This window comes from Phascolarctos cinereus, unplaced genomic scaffold (genome assembly GCF_003287225.1).
Source record: "Phascolarctos cinereus isolate Bilbo 61053 unplaced genomic scaffold, phaCin_HiC Scaffold_3;HRSCAF=262, whole genome shotgun sequence".
Taxonomy (NCBI): Eukaryota; Metazoa; Chordata; class Mammalia; order Diprotodontia; family Phascolarctidae; genus Phascolarctos; species Phascolarctos cinereus.
The window spans coordinates 161,661,967-161,682,957 of NW_027555736.1; the positions used below are offsets into that span (position 1 = coordinate 161,661,967).

Below are 20,991 nucleotides of genomic sequence, written 5' to 3' on the forward strand. Positions count from 1 at the left end.
AACCCTGTTCTGGTAACTTTTGAAAAATCACTCCAGAAAAATCCTAGAATAACACTTAGTGCTTCATGAGAACATTTGTTCTCATTTGAAGAATGAAGATTGAAGTTCCCTAGAATAGTAGTAAGCTGAGTGCTGAATGAAAGGAAGAGCTCTTAAGTGCGTAAAGATTTCTTTGTAGGTAACTTAGGGAAGTGACTTCACCTGTCGATGTTATATGGCTGGGAACAGGAATTACACACACACACACACACACACACACACACACACACACACACACACACACACACACACACACACACACCCTCACAGGAATCTAGTAGACAAAAATTCTCCTCTACTGCGTTGTGGAGGGCTTAGCTCTTCCAGAGTAACAAACAACCCCAACATGTTTTGAAACTCGGGAGGGGGAGGGAAGCATCAGGAGTAATGATTTTCTTAAATTTAGAAAAGACGATTCCAAGAAACTTGTTACAGTGGCTAGATAACAGGCCAAAAAAATCAGGGAGCCTCAGGATGAAGTACTTCCTCTGACACTTGTAATGGCTGGTTGACCCTGGACAAGTCATATAAGTGCCCCAGGCAACTCTCCAAGATGGGGGCTCTTTACTTTTTTGTCATGGACCCCTTTTGAAGTCTGGTGAAACCTAAGAACCCCTCCTCAGAATAATGTTTGTTGCCAACATTCATAATCAGAGAAAATGTAAACTTTCAGTTAGTAGTTAGTGAAAATAAGGATGTCAATTTTTCCTATCCAAATTTGGGGCTCCATAGATCAGCTCCCAATTAAGAACCTGTGCTCTATCTTCATGTTGCAGAGCAGGTATTGATCTGCACTGATGGAAGGGCTCCTGATATCACTGAATCACAGGTCTGGTGCAAAAAAATAAAAATTAAAAATAGAGAAGACAGGCAAGACAGCAGCCTAGCAGTATCTACTATGGCAGGGGGAGGGAAGCTGATTTTGGTGATGGGAGACGAGGACACCGCCAACAGTTTCCTGCTGGATGGCATCGGAAGCTCAACAAGCATTGCCATCTGAACTTCCTGGTGGTAGAGAAGGCCACAAACATCAATGAAATCGAGGACACCTTCCAGCAGTTTCTAAATCAGGATAACATTAGTATCATCCTTATCAACCAGTATGCTGCTGAAATGGTACGGCATGCATTAGATGACCACATACACCCAATACCTGCTGTTTTGGAGATCCCTTCCAAGGAACAGTCCCTCGATGCAGCCAAGGACTCTGTCCTACATCAGTCGTGCCCAAGGCATGTTCACTGCTGCAGATCTTCACTAAGGGACACCCCATATCACTGTTCCCAACACATGTCACATTCTACTACTGAAATGAAAGGGGGGAGGGCTCATGGTACCTGCTATTTATTGGGCCCTGGAGTAAAGCCAAGACAAAATGAAGACTGGAAAACATAAAGCCCAGCTCCTCCAATGTGAAAAAAAACAGAAAAGACAGTTCATTTTTCTCCATCCAATTCTGGCTTATGATTTACGTCCTCCACCTAGTAATGAACATGATAAGTAAATGAATGAATAGTAGTAGTGGCTCATATAGTATACACTGTAATCCTATAAAATAGGCAGCATGTTAGTTTCCCCATTTCACGGTTAAGAAAACTGAGACTGAGAAGTGAAGTGATTCATTGCACAAGTCATAACTGTCACAGCTTCTATTCAAACCCCAGTGTCTCAATGCAAGGTCTAATGCTTTTCTCACTATGCCATCCTGACTCCCAAGGTACAATTTTATAAAACCCCAAATAACCACTGTGCAATTTCAAAAAACATGCCAACTTTTAAAGAATATTTTATTCATTCAATACAGTTTTAACAACAAGACAGTGAGACTGGCATAGGGGAAAGTGCCCTGGGTCTGGAGGGAAATAATCAGGGTCTGAGTTCCAGCCCTGTTGCTGATTGGCTGTATAGCTTTGGGCAACTTGTTTTATCTCCCTTTGATCAAGTTTGCAATTTGCAGGGACTAGACTAAGGTGACTTTGAAGGTCCATTCCAAATTGGACATTCTCTAGAACAAATATTTAACCCTCTCACGGGCCAACATAATGCAATACAGCATAGTTGAAAAAGAACCAGACTTAAAATCAGGATCTCTGTTCTCATTTATTATGTATATTTATTAGTCTATGTCTAATTTATATCATATGTATTTTCTTACATTTTTATATATTATAGAGCAGGTCTCAGCTCTCACATTTATTATGTATAACTGCAAACAAGATACTTAACCTCTGAGTTCCAGTTTCCTCATTTGTCGAATGAGTATAGTGACAATTTATAACATCTACTTTACAAAACTATTATAAAGAAAGCCTACATACAAGTGAATTATTATTGGCAAATATAGCACGTGCTTAACATATAGTTTAAGGAAGCAAATTTTTTAAAAAGGCACTAAGCATCCATATTAAAGAGTTTTGATTGCGACCTTTAATTCTGAAATTTCTTCAACAACTATGAAAGTGGGATTCTATTTGAAGCACATTTTGTTCAAAGTTCTGCTTTATTGGCTATGCCCTACTTCTATCTACTATGAAAAAAAGGACATTCAGCTCTTAAAATAACCCTACTTTCTGGCAGGCTAAATGCCTACTATTTCTTAACTGGGTTTATTAATGCCTTCCCCTGTGTATACAAGGAGCTCAGGAACCTGGAGTGCTCTGCTTTTAAACAGATATGCCACAGAGCCTACTCCTGATTCTTCATAGTTCTTAAAGGCAGATACAAGACATGCTTGCTAGCCATGTACTTTCGGGGGCCATTCTATATTCTCCAGATGTTTACAAATATAACCTGACATTTTGCTTTGTTTTCCATTTTCACTCAAATGTTGGGAGGCTCTATAGCCGTGGTCTCAAAGAGGGATTTCTTTTTATGAACTGGTATTTAACCAAACCACAGTGATGCCTCACCATTAGCTGTTTGGTCCTTGAAAGTCAATCCTGAAAACTCAGCTTCAGTCAATCATGCACAATTTTCATTTCCTAAAAAAACTAAGTGAATTGAGGACCCTCGGGCACAAGGAAGCTGAGAAAGATGGAGTTGCCAAAACCAGTGGACTGAAATGAAGTCCCAGGACCATCAGTCAACAACCTAGTCAAGAAAAGGGAAAGCTGAGTTTGGCAGAGAGAGATTTTCTTACAGCCTTTCCTATCCTAGTAATGATACCTTCAACTCTACCTCTCACACAAGTAATGTCTAAAATCTTTAGAAAATACTAAAAAACCTGTTTAGACCTTACTCCTTCTGCCCCAGAGTTTCCTTAATGGGACTTTGAAAAAATGCCACTAAGAGCTAATCTAAATCTGAAATGGTTTAATGCAAAGTCATTAAAAATAACATAAAAAGTATGCTCTTGAAAACAAAAATCTCTTAAGAATACATGTATTTTATAACAATAATTAGAACCCCACCAAATAGTCCTTGGTTTATACATCTGTGACAACTGCTTGGTCCCCCAGTTTGCTTGGAAGACCCTATGTTCCTTTCATCATATACTGCCCCCCAAAATATGCTTTATCCTAAAATATTGAAGAATATCTGTCTGCCATCCAAACTTTTTTTCCACAGGGTCATGTGTGTCTTCTTGTCTTCTTTTTGCTCTAACAATTCTAGAAAAGTCACTCTGACTCCTGAGCAAAAGATGGCCTCCAAGTAGAATGGCCTTCACTAAATTACTACCTATATGAGTAGATTTGCAACACTAGGTGTGCCTCCCTGCCTAGAAAAAAAAAATGCCCACCTAGGTCCTAGAAGTTCCGAAATATTACCAATCAGTCCATCTACTAGCATTTGTTAAGTGTCTACAATGTACCAGGAACTGTGCTAAGCTCTGGATATGCAAAGAAAAAGAAAAAACAGTCCCTTCTCTCAAGGAGCTCAAAGTCTAATGGAGGAAACAACAAACAAACAAGTATGTACAAACAGGTACAGACAGGAGAAAGAAGGTGGGTGGTAAATTCAAAGGGAAGGCACCAAGATTAAGGAAGATTGGGAAGGGCTTCTCGAAGTTGAGACTTCAATGAAGCCAGGAGGTAGACATAAAAAGAGAGAATTCCAGGCATGGGGCACAGGATGGAGTGTCATGTTCAAGGAACAGACAGAAGAGCATGGGGTGAGGGGACATAATGTAACTGAAAGGTAGGAAGAGGCCAGGTCATGAAGGGCTTTGAAAGTCAAGCAAAGGATTTTATATTTGATCATAGAGGATTCTTATTAGAGAGCTTCTAGAGTTTATCAGGGCAGCTAGGTGTCAAAGTAGATAGTGCCAGGCCTGGATCTGGCCTCAGACATTTGCTAGCTGTGTGAACCTAGGTAAGTCACTTAACCTTTTTGCCTCAGTTTCCTCATCTGTAAAATGAGCTGGAGAAGGAAATAACAAACCACTACAGTATCTTTTGGGGGGGGGTGAGGCAGTTGGGATTAAGTGACTTGCCCAGAGTCACACAGCTAGTGTTATGAATTCAGGTCCTCCTGACTCCAGGGCTAGTGCTCTATTCACTGCACCACCTAGCTGCCCCCTCACTCCAGTATCTTTGCCCAGAAAATCTCAAATGGGGTCACAAAGAGTTGGACATGACTGAAAATGACTGAACAACAACAACAAAGAGCTTATTAAATGGGAGAGGGGAATGGTCAGATTCTTGCTTTAGAAAGATCAATTTGACAACTGTGTGGAGAATAGATTAGAGTAGAGGAGGGCGTGGCAGGGAGACCACAGGTTATTGTACTAGTCTAATCAGGAGGTGATGAGGACCTATATCAGAGTGGTTGCACCTGGCATCTTCAAGGATTTGACTTTTGGAATCAGATCTCCTCAAAGAAAGAATCTGGTTGGTCTCCCTGACACAAATCTCCTTCCACTCCAGTCTATTCTCCATTCAGTTGTCAAATTGGTCTTCCTAAAACAAGAATCTGACCATTTGCCCAATCTCTCCCCAGCCCCACCCCCAGCCATCTAATGAACTCTAAAGACTCCCTAACAGGAATTCAAACACTATCAAGAGTTTCTCAGCAAATGAAAACTGACTTTTCATGTTTAATCCTGCAGCTCTCGGGCTACATCTTTTCTCTGGAAGTTGACAAAAATGGAGGGGGGCGGGGAGGGCATAAAAGAGCCAAAAGAAATACAAAGCCCTAAGGAACATGTAATATGATAAACAGCTCCAGTTCTAGAGAAATGAGCCCCCTGATTCAGGCAAGGAAATATCAGTCACATTTGGGAGGTGCCCTGCCAGCCAGCCTCTACGTTAAGATCTTCAGTGACAGGGAATTCACCATCTCCAGAAGCATCCCATTTTACCTCTGAACAGCTGTGACTATCGCACCCAGTTAAGTCAGTATTTCACAACCAAGGATCTTAGATCTAGAGATGGGAGGGACCTCATAGGGCATCTAATCAGAACACCCTCATTACAGAATGAGAAAATTGAGTCCATTAACACCTTAAAAAAAATCATTAAGGTTTTTTTCCTCCCAAGGGGAGGGATGTCACAGGTTCCACTAGACACCCGAAAGATAAGGCTTAATAAAATGTGCAATGCATACCTCACCCTGGTAAGAGATAAAATAGCCGTACTAACTGGACTATTATTTTGATAAATTTAGGCAAATTAACTTTCACTTTTCCCCTTCCCCCAAGATCCTAGTCCCCTGATCTGTTAGTTCTAGCCTTCTTGGAGTTTATAGGATCAGGATTTAGAACTGGAAGGGACCTAAGATCTGCTAGCTAACTCCCCTTATTTTGTGGATGAGGAAAATGAGGCACAGTGAAGTTAATTAAATTACTTTCCTGAGGTCACACAGTTAAGTGGCAGAGCCAGGATTTGAAACCAGGCCATCTGACTTGAAATCTAGGGCTCTTTTGACTATCCCATCTGAGTTGAAATGATTTATTCTTTGAGTTTGCAACACTGCCCATTTCTTCTCTCCCTTCGGTGCTATTCCATTCCATTCCTACTATACCCCTCTAAAGACAATTGGAGAATGGGGGGAATCACACCCCAGAGTCTCCCATCAACATTTTCATACCTGTGAAATCCAGTTGCCACAAACATCAAGTCAGCTGGAAAAGCAAAGTGTCTAAGTTGGATGGCTTAACCCCTTCCTTGGCCACCTTGGAGAAGAGCTAGGGGTTTAGATGTAAACTCCTTGAAGGCAATGACTGTTCTGGCTTTTCTTTTGTACCTCCAACACCTAGCACAATGCTGGCACGTAGTGAGTCCTTAATAAATGCTTGTTTCTTGAGCTGTTGACTGATTTTGCTTTAAAAGGCCTCAAGTCTTTCCTTTAGCACAAACTGATTACTCTCACCTCTCCTCACTGTCTATTCAGCAGGTGAGGGTAAGGGGTGGGGAGGGGTGGGTGACAAGGCAAGGTAGGGGTCCCTTATATCAATGGCCCCAGTGGCCCATCTGGTGAATCTTATTTCTTACTCAAAGTCAAGACAAACACTGAACATTTCATGATACCCCCCTAGAGGTAAATGGAGCCCTTCCTGTGATATCATAACACTGATCAATGACTTCTCATCAAATATGTCTGCACCAGCCCCTCACCCAGCCAACCACTCCCGAGGCTGAGTGAGGTCAGGGGCCTCCTGCAGCCCAAACTGCCTTCCTCCTAGGGTACCACGTCCGGGGAGTAGCTGGGAGGGAGAGCCCTAGTCCAAGGTCACCTCTCCAGCACCTTGTGGGGGGGGGCCACCAGGGCACGCCCAGTCTCCCCCACTTCGCTTAGCAACCCTAGGCTGGGGAGGGGCCACCCTCCTCCAGGGGCTCCGAGGCAGCCTGGAGGAAAAGCGACTCCCCATCCACCGGCAGCGTCACAGTGACGGGAAAGGGAGGAGGGAGGGAGGAAGTAGAGGCCAGTAGCTCAGGGAGACAGCAGCTGGAGCTGCAATAGCCACAGCATCAGCATTAGCCCCCGCCTCCTCCTCCCGCTCCTCATACTCCCTGTCCTCCTCCTCCTCCTCCCACTCCTGTTCTTCTTGTCCCCCTCATCTCTCCTCTTCTCTCCTCTCTTCACCCTTCGCTGGCCCCGCGACCCGGAAAGATGGCAGCCGAGGGGCTGCACGAGAACGAGACCCTGGCATCTCTGAAGAGCGAGGCCGAGAGCCTGAAGAGCAAATTGGAGGAGGAGCGGGCCAAGCTGCACGATGTGGAACGTGAGTGCGCGGAGCCGGGGTCCAAGAAGGGCGTGCACGAGAGAGGCGCGGGGGGCTGAGGCTGGATGGAGATGGGAATGGGGATGGGGATTGGGGTGGGGGGGGAGGGCTGAAGATCAGGGGCTGGGGTTGAAGCGTCAAAAGGAGGTGATGGCTGCAGCTCCTGCTGCTGCTGTTGCTGAATGACACTGGCCTCCTGCCTGCTCAGAGACCAGAATGTTTTTTCCCCTGGGTGGAGAACTCAGCTGGGTAAACAGGAAAGGCTCGTGCCCTTCGGCAGGGGAAGAGGACAATCTGGGAGCTGAGGGAAGGGAATGAAGGAGCGAGCGCTTGTAGCTTGCCCTTGGCAGAAGATTTTGAGGGAAGAGAGGGCAGTGTCCCTCCTGGAGATTGTCCTGGATGCAGCCCCTTGCAGCTCAGCGTAGCCTGTTGATGTGTTAAAAACAGGTTACCCTTCCCTTGACCCCACCTCCCCAAGGTGTTCCCTTGGGTATCATTCCCATTTCCGAGCTCTGCCCCAATAGGAGACCTGCAGAGAGAGACATCATTCGCACACCTTAGGGGTCATTGGAAGGCAGGAATGAATGCCCGCCTGAGGCTACCTCTGTGATTTACATTCTTTTCTGTGACCCACAAAATGTTTATGAAAGTCATATTTGGCTTGTGACTGTTGTGGTTAAAATAACCTTCCCACAGGGATTTATGTGGAGACTGTTATGTACCAGGGCCTCATAAATAATTGTAGGGCATACAAAAATGTCGGTAGCTGGTTAGAGATAGGGGAATGGAGAGAGAGTTGCAGATGGGGCCCAGTGGCAGCAAATAGGACCCCATCTCCCAAATTCGAGTGTAATCATGGCCCTTTGTTCCTGATCTAGACATACAATCACTGACCATGCAAAGCTAGTATGTTAATGTGCTTTGAGCTAAGAACTGGGAGCCTTGAGCTCCTAAATTCTTTTGGAGGCTCCCCAAATCAATTCTGATCATGGGTCAAATCTTATCAGTACTGTGCTCTTCTTCAGTGGGTGATTCTATCTCCCAAAACATAGATAGCTAAGTAAAAACCATTAAGACTGCTCATCTCTAAACTTCAAAGATTAAAATTACAATGATTGTTCTCTTCTTTGAGGAAAAATGTCAATCCCACAGATATCTTTGCCCATATTTTAGCAATAGTTGAGTTTTTGATACCTTTTTCTTTTCCACCTTTCTGCCATTTCTTTCCTTTGCATTTGATTTCAGAAAGAAAATAGACCAAGGTGAAACTCACTTTCGCAATTGTTTTGGTGCAAGAATGGGAAAAAACTTACCAATTTCTGAAATGTAAAATTGGTTGATTTAGGGTCAAATCAGATGCTTTGGAATAATAAAATTACAGTTTTGTTAGATAATAAAGCAGGAGAATAGAATCTTTTAAACAAATGCAAGCACTATTCACCACTAACAGAACTCAAGACAGGCCATCTATGACTGAGCCAATTGGATGACCATTTTTAAATGACTCTTGGATAAATCAGCTTGCTATTACCACTTTCTCTTTTGGCAAGGAATTTTTAATTCAGGAAGGCTTTAGAAAGGTATTCTTTTCTACCAACTTGCACAAAGATGATTCCAGAAAAACATTATATGCAGAATCTGATCTCTTCTACTCAAAAAGGCACAGTAGCATCCCACTGCCTTAAGCATAAAGCATTCAGCCCTATATTCAAGGTCCTTTACAATCTGGCTCCAACTTATCTTTCCAGCTGTATCTCATACTACCTCCTCTCATATATTATATATATACACATATATATATGGCCCCTGTCACTATCTATGTGACTTTGGGTGAGTTTGGGTTATTTAACACTCCTGGGCCTCATTTCCTCATCTGTAAAACCAGGGGGTTAAGGTAGAGGGCATCCAAGGACTCTTACCAGTTGTAAATCTATGAACCTGTGAATCTACTCCAGTGAGACTGGACCACTCATCTTTACGTAACAACATCTTACACTTACTTTTCTACCTACAGGATTTTGATAACATGTCAGAGTTAAAAGGGACCTCAGAGGCTCTGATATATATAATACAATCTATATCCAAGAGTAAGAGGGAATTCACTACCTGGTAGTTTATTCCATTTTGAGGGGATAGCTCAAATTGTTAAGAAGTTTTTCTTACTCCAATTGGACTAAATGTTCCTCTTTGCCCTTTCTACCCCCTTGTAGGAAACAGAACCAGTCTAATCCTTCTTCCATGGGAGAATCCTTCAAGTATTTGAGACAGTTATCTTACTGCTACTATGTCTTTTCTCAGAAAAGTTATGTTCATTTTTTTCTCCATACCTAGAACCCTCCCTTGTCAAAATCCTCAGTGTCCTTCAAAGCCCATCTCAAATACTACCTCCTTCATGACCAGATTCCCCTAGCTACATTAACCTCTCCCTCGGAATTCCCATGCAGCTTTTCCTCTCTCTTATGACACACGTCACATTTTGCTTTATATTATGTAGGATATCCCCTATAAATTGAATATGCAAATAAGAAGAGAGGTGATGGAGGAGTTGCATCAGTGGGACCAGTATCAACATGGACCAAATCATGGATCACTCAGTCAGCAATCATCCCTTAAGCATTTACTGTGTGCCAGGCACTGTGCTAGGTGCTGGGGATAAAAAAAAAAAAAGATACAAAAACAATGTATTTGCTTGTACAGGCTACCCTGTACCTTTGTAGTTCTTTTTATCTTCCCAGCAGGAAGTACAGGGCTCTGCATAGCCAATCAATCAACAAGCATTTATGAAGAGCTTACTCTGTGCCAGGGTACTGTTTTAGGTGCTAGACATGCAAAGATAAAAGGTGAAGCAATCGCTGCCCTCAAGGAACTTACTCACAATTTTATCAGGGGTAAACAACACCTACCATACTTGTTCAGTCATTTTAGCCATGTCCCACTCCTAACCCTTTTGGGGTTTTCTTGGCAAACATAAGAAGGGATTTGTCTTTTCTTTCTCCTGAGGTGGGGGTGGAAGTGGGAGAGAGTGAGATAGGACAGGAGAGAAGGTAGATTTTCATTAATTTAAAAAAACTCATCAATGTCCTTCCTAAATATTGGTGCCTAGAACTGAACACAGTGATCCATATGTGATCTGACCAGGACAGAAAACAGCCAGATCACAGCTTCCTTATTCTAAAATGCTCTCTCTTGCTCTCTTAACATAACCTAAGATTTCATAGCTTTTGTGGTCCCTTATTACACTTTTGATTCATATTGAACTTGAAATCCACCTAAACCCTCAAATTCTTTCAGACAAACCACTCTCTACTCAAATCCACCCCAACTACCACCACCACCAATCTGGTATTCATGAAGCTGATTTCTAGGTAAAATTTATCCCAGCATAGTTACATGACATAACATAAGTGCATTAGAGACTCACAAAATAAAATGCTATATGAGAGCAGAGAATAAAATTGTTACTGACTAGAGTGATAAAGAATAAGCTTTCTGGAGGAATTACTTTTTTTTTTTTGGCTAGGCAATGGGGTTAAGTGACTTGCCCAGGGGCACACAGCTAGTAAGTGTTATGTGTCTGGATTTGAACTCAGGTCCTCCTGAATCCAGGGCCGCTGCTCTATCCACTGCGCCACCTAGCTGCCCCTGGAGGAATTACTTTTGAGTTGGACTTTTTAAAGGGGTAGAAATTAAATGGGCTAAGAAAGGAAAGGGAAGGTTCCATACACAGGGAATAGAGTGTGATAAGGCATATTCAGGAAGCAGAGTACCGTCCAATTTAGTTGGAGCAAAAAGAAAAGTAATGTAAAGCTAGAAAAGTAGGTGCCAGACTATCTGGTACAAGTTGATGGGCAAGAATCATTAAGGATTTTTTTTAGTGGAGTGACAAGCATTTTTCAAACCATAAAGCATTATGTAAATATGAGTGCTTACTATTGTAACCAAATATGTAAATACAAAGATTATTCTGGCAGCAGTATACAGTTGTATTACAGCCAGAAAAAAATCCTTTTTTGAATTTATTCATGTGAAGTATAAAAAATGCCCCCTAAAAAAGGGTGCTAAAGCATAGCTAAGAAGTAGGAGTTCTGATTTTCCCCATTCAAAATAATCTGGTTTATCCAGGAAACATTCCCAATGTAATCCTTTTACATGTAAAATTCATCAGCTCCACATTTTAAATTGTCATTAAATGTGTCTTTTCAGAAGGATTATGTGCCTTGACAGCATGTTTAATCTTAGGTCAGTTCATCAATGACCTTACAGAACTGAGAAGTAGGACATTAGATATTTTTATAATATTTCACCTGCCTTGTACTTACTCAACATTTATATTTTTTCATATTAAAAAAACTATTGGGTTTTTTTTTAAGTCATGCGGTTCATGATTATAAAATGATCAGTAAATAACAGATTAATTCCAACCCTGGCTAAAGAGACCAAATCCTAATGGAAAGGATAGGCCTTCTCTAAATTATAACCTTAAAATGTCAGAGCTGGAAGGGACCACAAAGATCATCTTATGTTTTGCTTACATATGAGGAAGTAAAGTGAAGTGATTTTTCTGAGATGCCACAATGGTTGGCCCAGAACTAGAGACCAAGTCTTTCAACTTTTGTACTTCAGTTGGTGATTTTGTCATGTTTTGCGGTTTGAATATGGACCATCTTCCAAAGTGTCTAAGAGTACTATGGTTGAGGGAACCTTCCAGGCCTAGAGGGCCTGGTTGAATATCCTGCTTCTGAGAGCCAGAGACCCTACTGGTACAGCACTTCCCTTTCCCCTTCCTCATGCACATATACATCCCACCACCACAAAGAATTATGAGAGAGTTCCCTAGAGATGATTACTAGCTCCAAGTCAGATTGGCCCACTCCATTGCCTTGCAGGGCTCCTGATTATCCTGAACTCTACTATTCTTCTACTGAGTTCTAAACACAGAGTCATTCCCATCTTCCCTATAACTTTCCTTACAAGTTGGCCAGAAAATGATCATCTACTCTGTTGTTGGCATTCTCTTCCTTAGGGTACTATGGGAGCAATGTGAGTAGATGAGACAAGGTATGGTTTAAAACATACGTGCTCTGCCCCCTTCGATCCCATTCCTGGCATACTGAAAATGTAACTAGTCTGCTCTGCACCAGGAGAGTAGTCTAGCTTCGAATGTCCTGACCACCCTAACTCCACCCCCTCCACGGAAGCTGTGAGAATAGCTGATTGCCAGTTCTTTTAACAGCTGTGACATTAGTTACACCTAGCATATGAGGAAGTGTGGAAAGATAGCTCCATGGAGACTAGGAATCCACAAAGGAATAGGAAAACAATATTATATGTCTCAGAACTGGCTTCTTCCTTGTATCTTCCATCCTATCTGGGGGAGACTCCCTCCAAATCCCGAGGAACTGTCCTTAAGTAAGATGGCCCATGTCTTATTCAATCATTTCAATATCTCCCTGGTGTGACTGATCATCCTTTGCTCCAAGGAATTTATCCTGATTGTCCAGGGGACTTTTCCCCAGGTTCTTCCCATTAATCTTTGGAAGCAAATACCTAAATTACATATGTTTGTTAGTAGCCAATAAAATCTACCACCCAATCCCAGCCAGGAAGTAGCATCCTAGGCAAGTTTACAGAAGCATTCTAGAAATGTTCCCACTAATGTGTACTAATAGAATTGAAATTCAAAATTAGTATCTTGGGCAGTTGGGCTATCGAAATCCAACAAGATAGCAGTTATTTTCCTCCAAAGTTCCTATCACATCTCCTTCAGCACTTAACATAGAGTACCGGGCACATTTAGTACGAACTTAATAAATGCTTGTTAATTGATTGATTCAGCAATCAGTTTTACCAAGTTGGTCAGAATTAGGTGCAGAGTCTTAGTTTCCTTTGCCATTTCTTTTATTGTTTGAAGGATGACATTATCATTAAAGCAAGTCAAGGAATTATTAGTGATTCAGCTTTTGGCAATTGATGGGTAAATAATTTAAGTTCCTTTCTCACCTACTCCTAACAATGAGAGATTCCTCTACTATATTTTACCTCCACAAGAGGCTTAGGATAGATATCACAAACCTCTCATGCATTTCCTTCTTCTATTCAGGTGGCTTGTAGAAGTGGTATCAAACTCAAATAGAAAGGGGAGTGGGAGTCACTACAACCACCCATTGACTTAAAAAAATACATATTAACATTATCTATGTTCTATTGTATTATTATTTATTTTGTTAAATACTTCCTTTTTTTTTTTTTGCTAGGCAATGGGGTCAACTGACTTGCCCAGGATCACACAGTTAGTGAATGTTTTGTGTCTGAGGCTGGATTGGAACTCAGGTCCTCCTAAATCTAGGGCCAGTGCTCTATCCACTGCATCACCTAGCTGCCCCTAAATACTTCCAAATAACATTTTAATTTGGTTCTCTGTGTTTGCTACCTCTCTGTTTGCTACCTAGTGTGCAATTCCAAGATGATAAATACAATTTCTGTTTCTCTCTGGATTGATCTTCACCCAAATATTCACCATACTTTCTTTCTCCATTCTCTGCCATGCCTCATTCAGATGAGTAGGAAGGGAAATAATGAGAGAGTAGGGAAGCCAAGGGAAGAAGAAAGACTACAGTAGTGTTAAATGTTCTTAAAATTTTGAAGACCATTTGCTTTTTAACATTTAAACTCACTGGTGCTTTTGGGGAGAACAGTTTCAATACAGTTGTCAGAGTAGACACTCCATTGCCAAGTTGAACAGAGAACAGAGAAAGGATGGTTCCATGAAGGGATAACAAATTTAAGGTAGATTTTTTTGTTTCAGGATAGGGGATATCCGATTAGGGGGATAGGCATAAGAAAAAGACCAAGTAAAGAGGAAGAGATTGAAAATGAACAAGAAAAGGAATGACTGATGGAAAAAGTTCCTAAAGGAGAGATAAAGGGAAAGGAGAGAATCAAGGGCATAAGTGAAGTGTATTTGGTTAGAAGGAAGGTCACCCCATTCTGAGATAGAAGAAGGAAAAGGGTAAGATATGGAGGTTAAGGGAATATTAAGCATGCCTTTGTATGGAACCATTCATTCCAGATTCTGGTCTTTTGTGCTCATGAGTTTTTGGTATTTTTTTAAGGTGGTTCCTAGAAGGGTGATCCATCAGGAAGCCCTACCAAAAAAAAAGCAGTTACTTATTTTATCAAAACCATATGTATTATATATATGATATATATGTGTATGTATATATGTGTATGTATCATGTATGTATATCATTTCATATATATAATGATATTCATCTTATTAGTGTTTTTTTTCCTTGTGTTTCCTTTTGACTCCTTTAATTCGAAGGAATTAAGTGTGTTTCAACAAAACTTTGGGATTTGGCAGAAATTAAAGAGTTAATTTGAATTCAAAATGAATGTGTCAGTAGGAAGATAAGAGGAAAATATTCTGGGGAAAATACATGATGGTTGGCATACATTCTCACTTTCACTACATAAGGAATTTCTGTTTTGGTTGGTGAGTCAGGCCTTTTTATTTTAGAATCTAAACAACAATGTGAGAACGTGAACATTTTCTTGGGGGGTAGGGGTAGGAGGGAGGAGCAGTGATCTAAAGTTTGTCATCAGGACACTCAATGTCTTCATGCTTCAAGCAGCACATGATAGCTGGCTATTAAAGTGAGAGCACACACACACACACCACACATTTCTACTATGATAATACAGATAATTATCAGACTTCAGCTGTTATTTGCATATCAGAAGGGAGGTATGGTTGCCAGATCTGTTTGAAAAACTTTTAAAAACACACAACACAGACATTGGGCCAGATGAGTAAGTTCCTTTAAATATGTGGAAATTCCCTTTCAAAGTGCATGTTAAGAAGTGCGAAAAATACTTGTAGACTGGAAGGAGCAATCTATTAAAAAAACATCCTATTCAGGATCTCATAGAGCAGAAAAGACACTGACTCTAGACAAAGGTCCTGCATTCAAACCCTTCCTCTAACATTAGCTGTGTGACCTTGGCCAAGTTAATTAACTTTCCTGCCCCTCAGTTCTTTCATCAGTAAGTGATGGAGATGATTTCCGAGGCCCCTTCCTGCTCTAGAGCTATGATCCTAATAGGTCACATTTATAAAGTACTTTCTAATTTACAAAGCAACTTATATATGTCGTTTCACTTGATCTTCACTTGACCCTGTTAGGACAGATTATGTAATTATTATTATCATTATCAGTTTGCAGTTTGAGGAAGGGCACTCTCCAGAAAAGGGGGGAACAAGGTACTGAGAAATTAAGTGATTTGCCCAAGGGCACTTAGTGGATAGGCAGAGAAAAAAGTAGCAGGCTGAAACTCCAACACTGACCTAATATTTTTGAGTCCAGTGCACCACAGCATCAGGAAAGTGTCTATGCCTAGAAAAATACTGACAAATAGAGAGAAAGAATTGAGGGTTTGATGGGGAAGGGGGTTTATAGTAAGTTTTTTCCTACCAGTTAGATCCAAGGTAAGAATGTGCTTGTGTTTGCAAGGAAAGAATCTTCCCAGATTCATCTGATTTCTTTTTAGAACAGAATAACAAGTCTTATGGGGGAAAAGAGACGTAAGGATATAGAGGATGTCCTAAAAATTATTAAAGCTTAACATTGCACTGAGACTTTTGGGATACTTTCTATGTATGTATGTATGTATGTATGCACACATACATACTTTAGGAGAGGGAGGTTGAGGAGGTAATAGAAATAATTGAGATTATTCCCAAAAAACATAATCGTCCTCCTAAAGGGAGGACACTACTGTTACCCAGTAGTGACAGCAACAAGGCTGCTGAGAATGAAAGCAGTTCTAGGGCTTTGATGACTATTCCTGCACTTCCCCATCTCATTGGCCTGGGAGCAAGAAATCCTTGGTTCCCAGGTTCTCCAGGGAGGAAAAAGCACTCTCCTTCCCCTCCCCCCTCTTAGTTTCCCTAGATTCATTCAAGGCTCACCTCAAATCCCACATCTCTTAGCAGGACTTTCCTCCCCCCCACCTCCTTTACCCCACTCCAAAGTACCTTCTTTCAAATTAGCTTCACCTACTCAGTGCCTACCTTATTCAGATTTAGTTATTTACATGTTTCTTCCCCATTAGAATGTAAGCTCCTTAAAGGCAGGGATTTTCTCTCCTTTCTTAGTTTCTCCGACTCTTAGAACATTACCTGACATACAGTAAATACTAATTAAAAAAAAGTTTGTTGACTCACTAATAAAGGTACAGGTGTCCAGTGAGGAATGTCTCACAACCCACTCATAGCCCAGAATGGACTTTTTTTCTCCCTTTCTTTGTGTCTGCATCCTTTGAGGCCCAGTTCAAATGATGCAGGGAAAAGTATCCCTGGGTTGGGGGTCAGGAAACTAAAAGACTAATTCTTGTCTGACCACACACTAACTGTATTAATTAGTATCCATTGGTTAATCCAGAAACATTTATTAAGCACCTTTTATGTGCCAGGCATTGTGCTAAATGCAGAGGATACAAAAAGCAGTAGTAGGGAAATTATCTGACCTCCCTTTGATGAGGTCTAGAGGTTAGGGGTGCGGGAACCCTAAGATCACGACACTCAGGTCGTGCCTGAAAGAATTCAACCCAAGCCTTCTTTTAGCCAAAGACAAGGTTTATTAAAGATCCGCCATATTGCCAGACTCTTGAGGAATCTAGGAGTCTGCAAGTATTGGCTAGATTCTAAGAATCTGAGCAGTGGCTAGATTTTAGGAATCTGACAGTGGCTACATTATAAGAATCCGAGCCTCTTAATGGAGATGAAATGGACCTTATATACAGAAAGACTATGGGAGGGATCTACGAATGTCTAAGTAGTCTATGAGGTAATAGAATTCCAGGGGTGGCCAAGGGAGAATGGAGCCTAGAGAGGATTAAGGGTGGGAAGTAGCTAGGCTAGGTTAAGGATAACAGATTGGTATAGCCACAATGAAAGGCCAGTTGATGGGATTATAGCCTCAGATGCCAGAGATTTGGCCTTGTGGGAAAGTCTAGGGTTTTTCCTTTTTGGGGTCTAGATCCCATCCTCATCACCTTGACTTTACTTTCTTTGCTGCAAATCAAGGGCATTTTACTAGAGAATGATCTCAGAGATCTTTTCCAATCTCTATGACACCAAGGTCTCATATGCAAAAAAAAAAATTTAAAAAATCACAGGATTCAGGTGGGCTGAAGGGGATCCCCACATGTCCCAGAGCTTCAGTTTCCTCTTCTAAAAAGTGAAAATGGCAGTGCTTATACCATCTACCTCACCCAACTGTTGGGAGGAAAGCACTTGTCAAACTCTAAAATGAGTTGACATTGTTAACTTCTCTGGAGTTATTACTACCAACTACGCTGGAGGAGGAAATGGAGAACCACTCCAGTATCTTTGGCAAGAAAGTCCCAAATGGGCTCACAATGAGTTGGCCATGACTGAAACAACTAGACAACAATAATATTAACTAGCAACTACCAGCAGAAAGGTTTTATGGGGACCTTTTAAGGCCTGAGTGTTAGAAGGAAGCAGCTTTCCTTGTCTCTGAGTTCTCTCAGCCACGTCTTCAATTTTCTATATAAGGCATCACATTAGAGATACAAAAATTTAAAAGCAGCAGAAGTTGGCAATCTCGTGGGATGATGTAACACATACAACTCACTATCCCTGCTTTAATTATGGTCAACTTTATGAAAGTGAGACCTTCTGGTATAGTAGAAAGAGTGCTAAAGTAGAGTTCCAAAGGACCTGAATTTGCTCCTTACTACCTAGGTGGCACAGTAGATAAGAGTGCTGGGTCTAGAGTCAGGAAGATTCATCTTCTCAAGTTCAAATCTGGCCTCAGACACTTACCAGCTGTGTGACCCTAGGCAAGTCACTCAGCCCTGTTTGCCTCAGTTTCCTCATCTGCAAAATGAGCCAGAGAAGGAAATGGCAAACTACTCAAGTATCTTTGCCAAGAAAACCCCAAGTGGGATCATGAAGAGTTAGAAGGGACTGAACAACAACGAAACCTACCTTGAGCAGGCAAATTACTTCTCTGGGCTTCAGTTTTCTCATCTTTAAAATGAGGAGATTGGACCAGAGGACTTGTTAAACCTCTGCCAGCTCTAAATCTATGAGGGTATGATTATTTTTCATATCTGTCCTCATGTCCTCTGCTCATGCCTGCACCCAGATGATGAAGTGGATAGAGAGTTGGACCTGAAGTCAGGGAGATGCAAGTTCAAATTGGCCTCGGACACTTAGTAGATGTGTGCCCCTAGGCAAGTCACTTAACGTTATGTTTGCCTCAGTTTGTAAAATGGCGATAATAATAGACCTGCCTCCCACTGTTGTTGTGAAGCTCAAGTGAGATGATATTTGTAGAGTGTTTGCAAACACAAATCTGTGGTACAGTGGATAGAGTATATCAGTGTTATGGTGGATAGAGCACTAGGACCTATAGTCAGGAAGACCTGAGTGGCCTCAGACACTGCCTAGCCGTCTGACCCTGGGCAGATCACTTAACCCTCACTGCCTCCCCATCCCCTACCCCCAAAAAAGGAAGAAAGGAAATAAGCATTTATCAAGATTTCATTTCATTTATATATTATATATTAATATATGTTATATTATTACATTATCTATGTTATTATATATTAATATATATTTATTCATTCCGTATATTTATTTACTAGTCAACTATCTGCCAGGTACTGTCCTAAGCACTTTACAAATATGATTTCATTGTATCTTCACAACAATCCTGGGAGGAAGATGCTATCATTATCTTCATTTTACAGTTGAGGAAACTGAGGCAGACAGGTTAAATGACTTACTCAGGGCCATAAAGCTAGTTAAGTATCTGAAGTTGGATCTAAACACAGGTCTTCCTGACTCCTAGTGCTTTATCCACTGTACCATCTAGCTGTTAGATTGTAAGGTCTTTGAGGACAGGTACTGTTTTATTTATCTTTGGGTACCTACCAGTGCTTAGCACATAGCAGCAGTAGCAATAATAATAATTTTACATTATATAATTGAGGTGCAGAATTTAATAACAACTGGTCTTAGATTCAGAAGGTCCTGGGTTCAGTCCTCTCTCCCCCATGTACCATATGATCATGATCCCTTACTTTCTTCTATAGAGTGACCATAGTAATAACTACCTAGTGTGCATTGCAGGGTTGTTATGAAATTCAAAATGAGAATATACATGAAGGCAATTTGGAAGATATGCAGCCCTATATAGATCAGTCAATCAGTTGTTGTTGTTGTCGTCGTCATTGCTGCTGAGTCATTCCAATTGTGCATGACTCTTCATAACTCCATTTGGGGTCCTCTTGGCAAAGATACTGGAGTGGTTTGCCATTTCCTTCTCAGTCTCATTTTACAGATGAGGAACTAAGGCAAACAGGGTTAAGTGCCCAGGGTCGCACACCTAGTAAATGTCTGCGGCCAGATTTGAATTCCAGAAAATGAGTCTTCCTGACTCCAGACTCTATCCACTGCAACACCTAGCTTCCCCAATCAGTAAGCACTGAATAAACACCTACTATATACCAGGCACACAGTTAGGCACAAGAGATACAAAGACAAAAATAAAACAATCGCTACCTTCAATGAGTTTACTTTCTGTCCGAAGAGATAATATGTACATATGTAAGCATGTGCAGAATATGTACAAGATAAATCCAAGGTAGTTTAGGAAGAGAAAAGGCAGGAGAAGCTGGGAGGATCATGTAAAAGGCGGTTCTAAAATGTAAGGTATTTTTAAAGGCCCCAACCCTCCTTTTTAAGATATGATGTTACATGGAAATAACATTGATAAGGGCCCAAACTATTACAAAAAAAAAAATTACAACCCTATAGCCATGTGACTAATTTTCCTAAATGCCCATGCCATTAACTCAGAGGCAGATCTAAGGAGTACATCAAAACTTAGAGGGCAGTGACACTCCTTCTGAATGCAGAAACAACTAAGCTGAACATCTAGTTAGTGAGCATAATTAGTTCAAGGGCTTGTAGATGCTTTTTCCCTTCCTGCCCCCATAGTATAACCAAGAGAGCTCCTTCCTGCCCCATCCCTCCAGGTTCCAGGAATCTCTGCTTCTTCCCTCATCCTCCAGGAGGAGAATGGGAGAGCATGCTGGGTTCTGATATGTCTGGTCCCTACCCTCTATATGATATCAAATAGTATTGACTTAAGTTGATAAGAGGGCACATTTCCTGTGTTTTGTGGAGCTTTGCTCAGGTACCACAAATCATTTAATCTATCAATCAACAAGCATTATTAGTGCTTACTATGTGTCAGACACCCATCTTAGAACTGGTGACATAAAAAAAAGGCAGAAACAATCCCTGCCCCCAAAGACCTCACTTTCTAAAATGGAAAGACAACACATAAATAATTAGGTACATATAAGGTATATAGAATAAGAAGATAGAAGGTGATATGAAAGGGAAAAGCAGTAGCATCTGGGAGAACTGGAAAAAGGTCTCCTGTAGCTTCCTGAGCAGGGGAGGGTACAATGACATTGTCATATGTACACTTTAGGAAAACCACTTTGGAGGGTCTTGTGGCCCAGAGACCTATTTAAAGACTATTGATAGAGTCCAGTTGAGAAGTGATAAGAGCCTGAACTAGAATTGTGATTGTATGAGCACAGAGAAAGGGATGTGTATAAGAGATATTATGAAGATAGAAATAACCAAAATATATCAACAAATTGGATATGAGTACAAATTATGGTTCTTTACAAATCACGCAATGTGCATAATTTTCCACAGTGAATGTGACACAACCTTT

At 41.2% G+C, this 20,991-nt stretch overlaps 1 protein-coding gene and 1 pseudogene across 1 annotated transcript in view; both read left to right on the forward strand.

Moving 5' to 3' along the window:
- The first annotated feature begins 851 nt into the window (after positions 1-851).
- Positions 852-1,300, forward strand: LOC110206978 (V-type proton ATPase subunit F pseudogene; annotated as a pseudogene).
- A 5,522-nt stretch (positions 1,301-6,822) lies between these two features.
- Positions 6,823-20,991, forward strand: part of GNB5 (G protein subunit beta 5) — a 55,738-nt gene continuing 41,569 nt past the window's right edge. The window contains 1 exon segment of the mRNA XM_020980963.2: positions 6,823-7,201. Coding sequence (XP_020836622.1) covers positions 7,090-7,201 — 112 coding nt within the window. The 5' untranslated portion in view covers positions 6,823-7,089.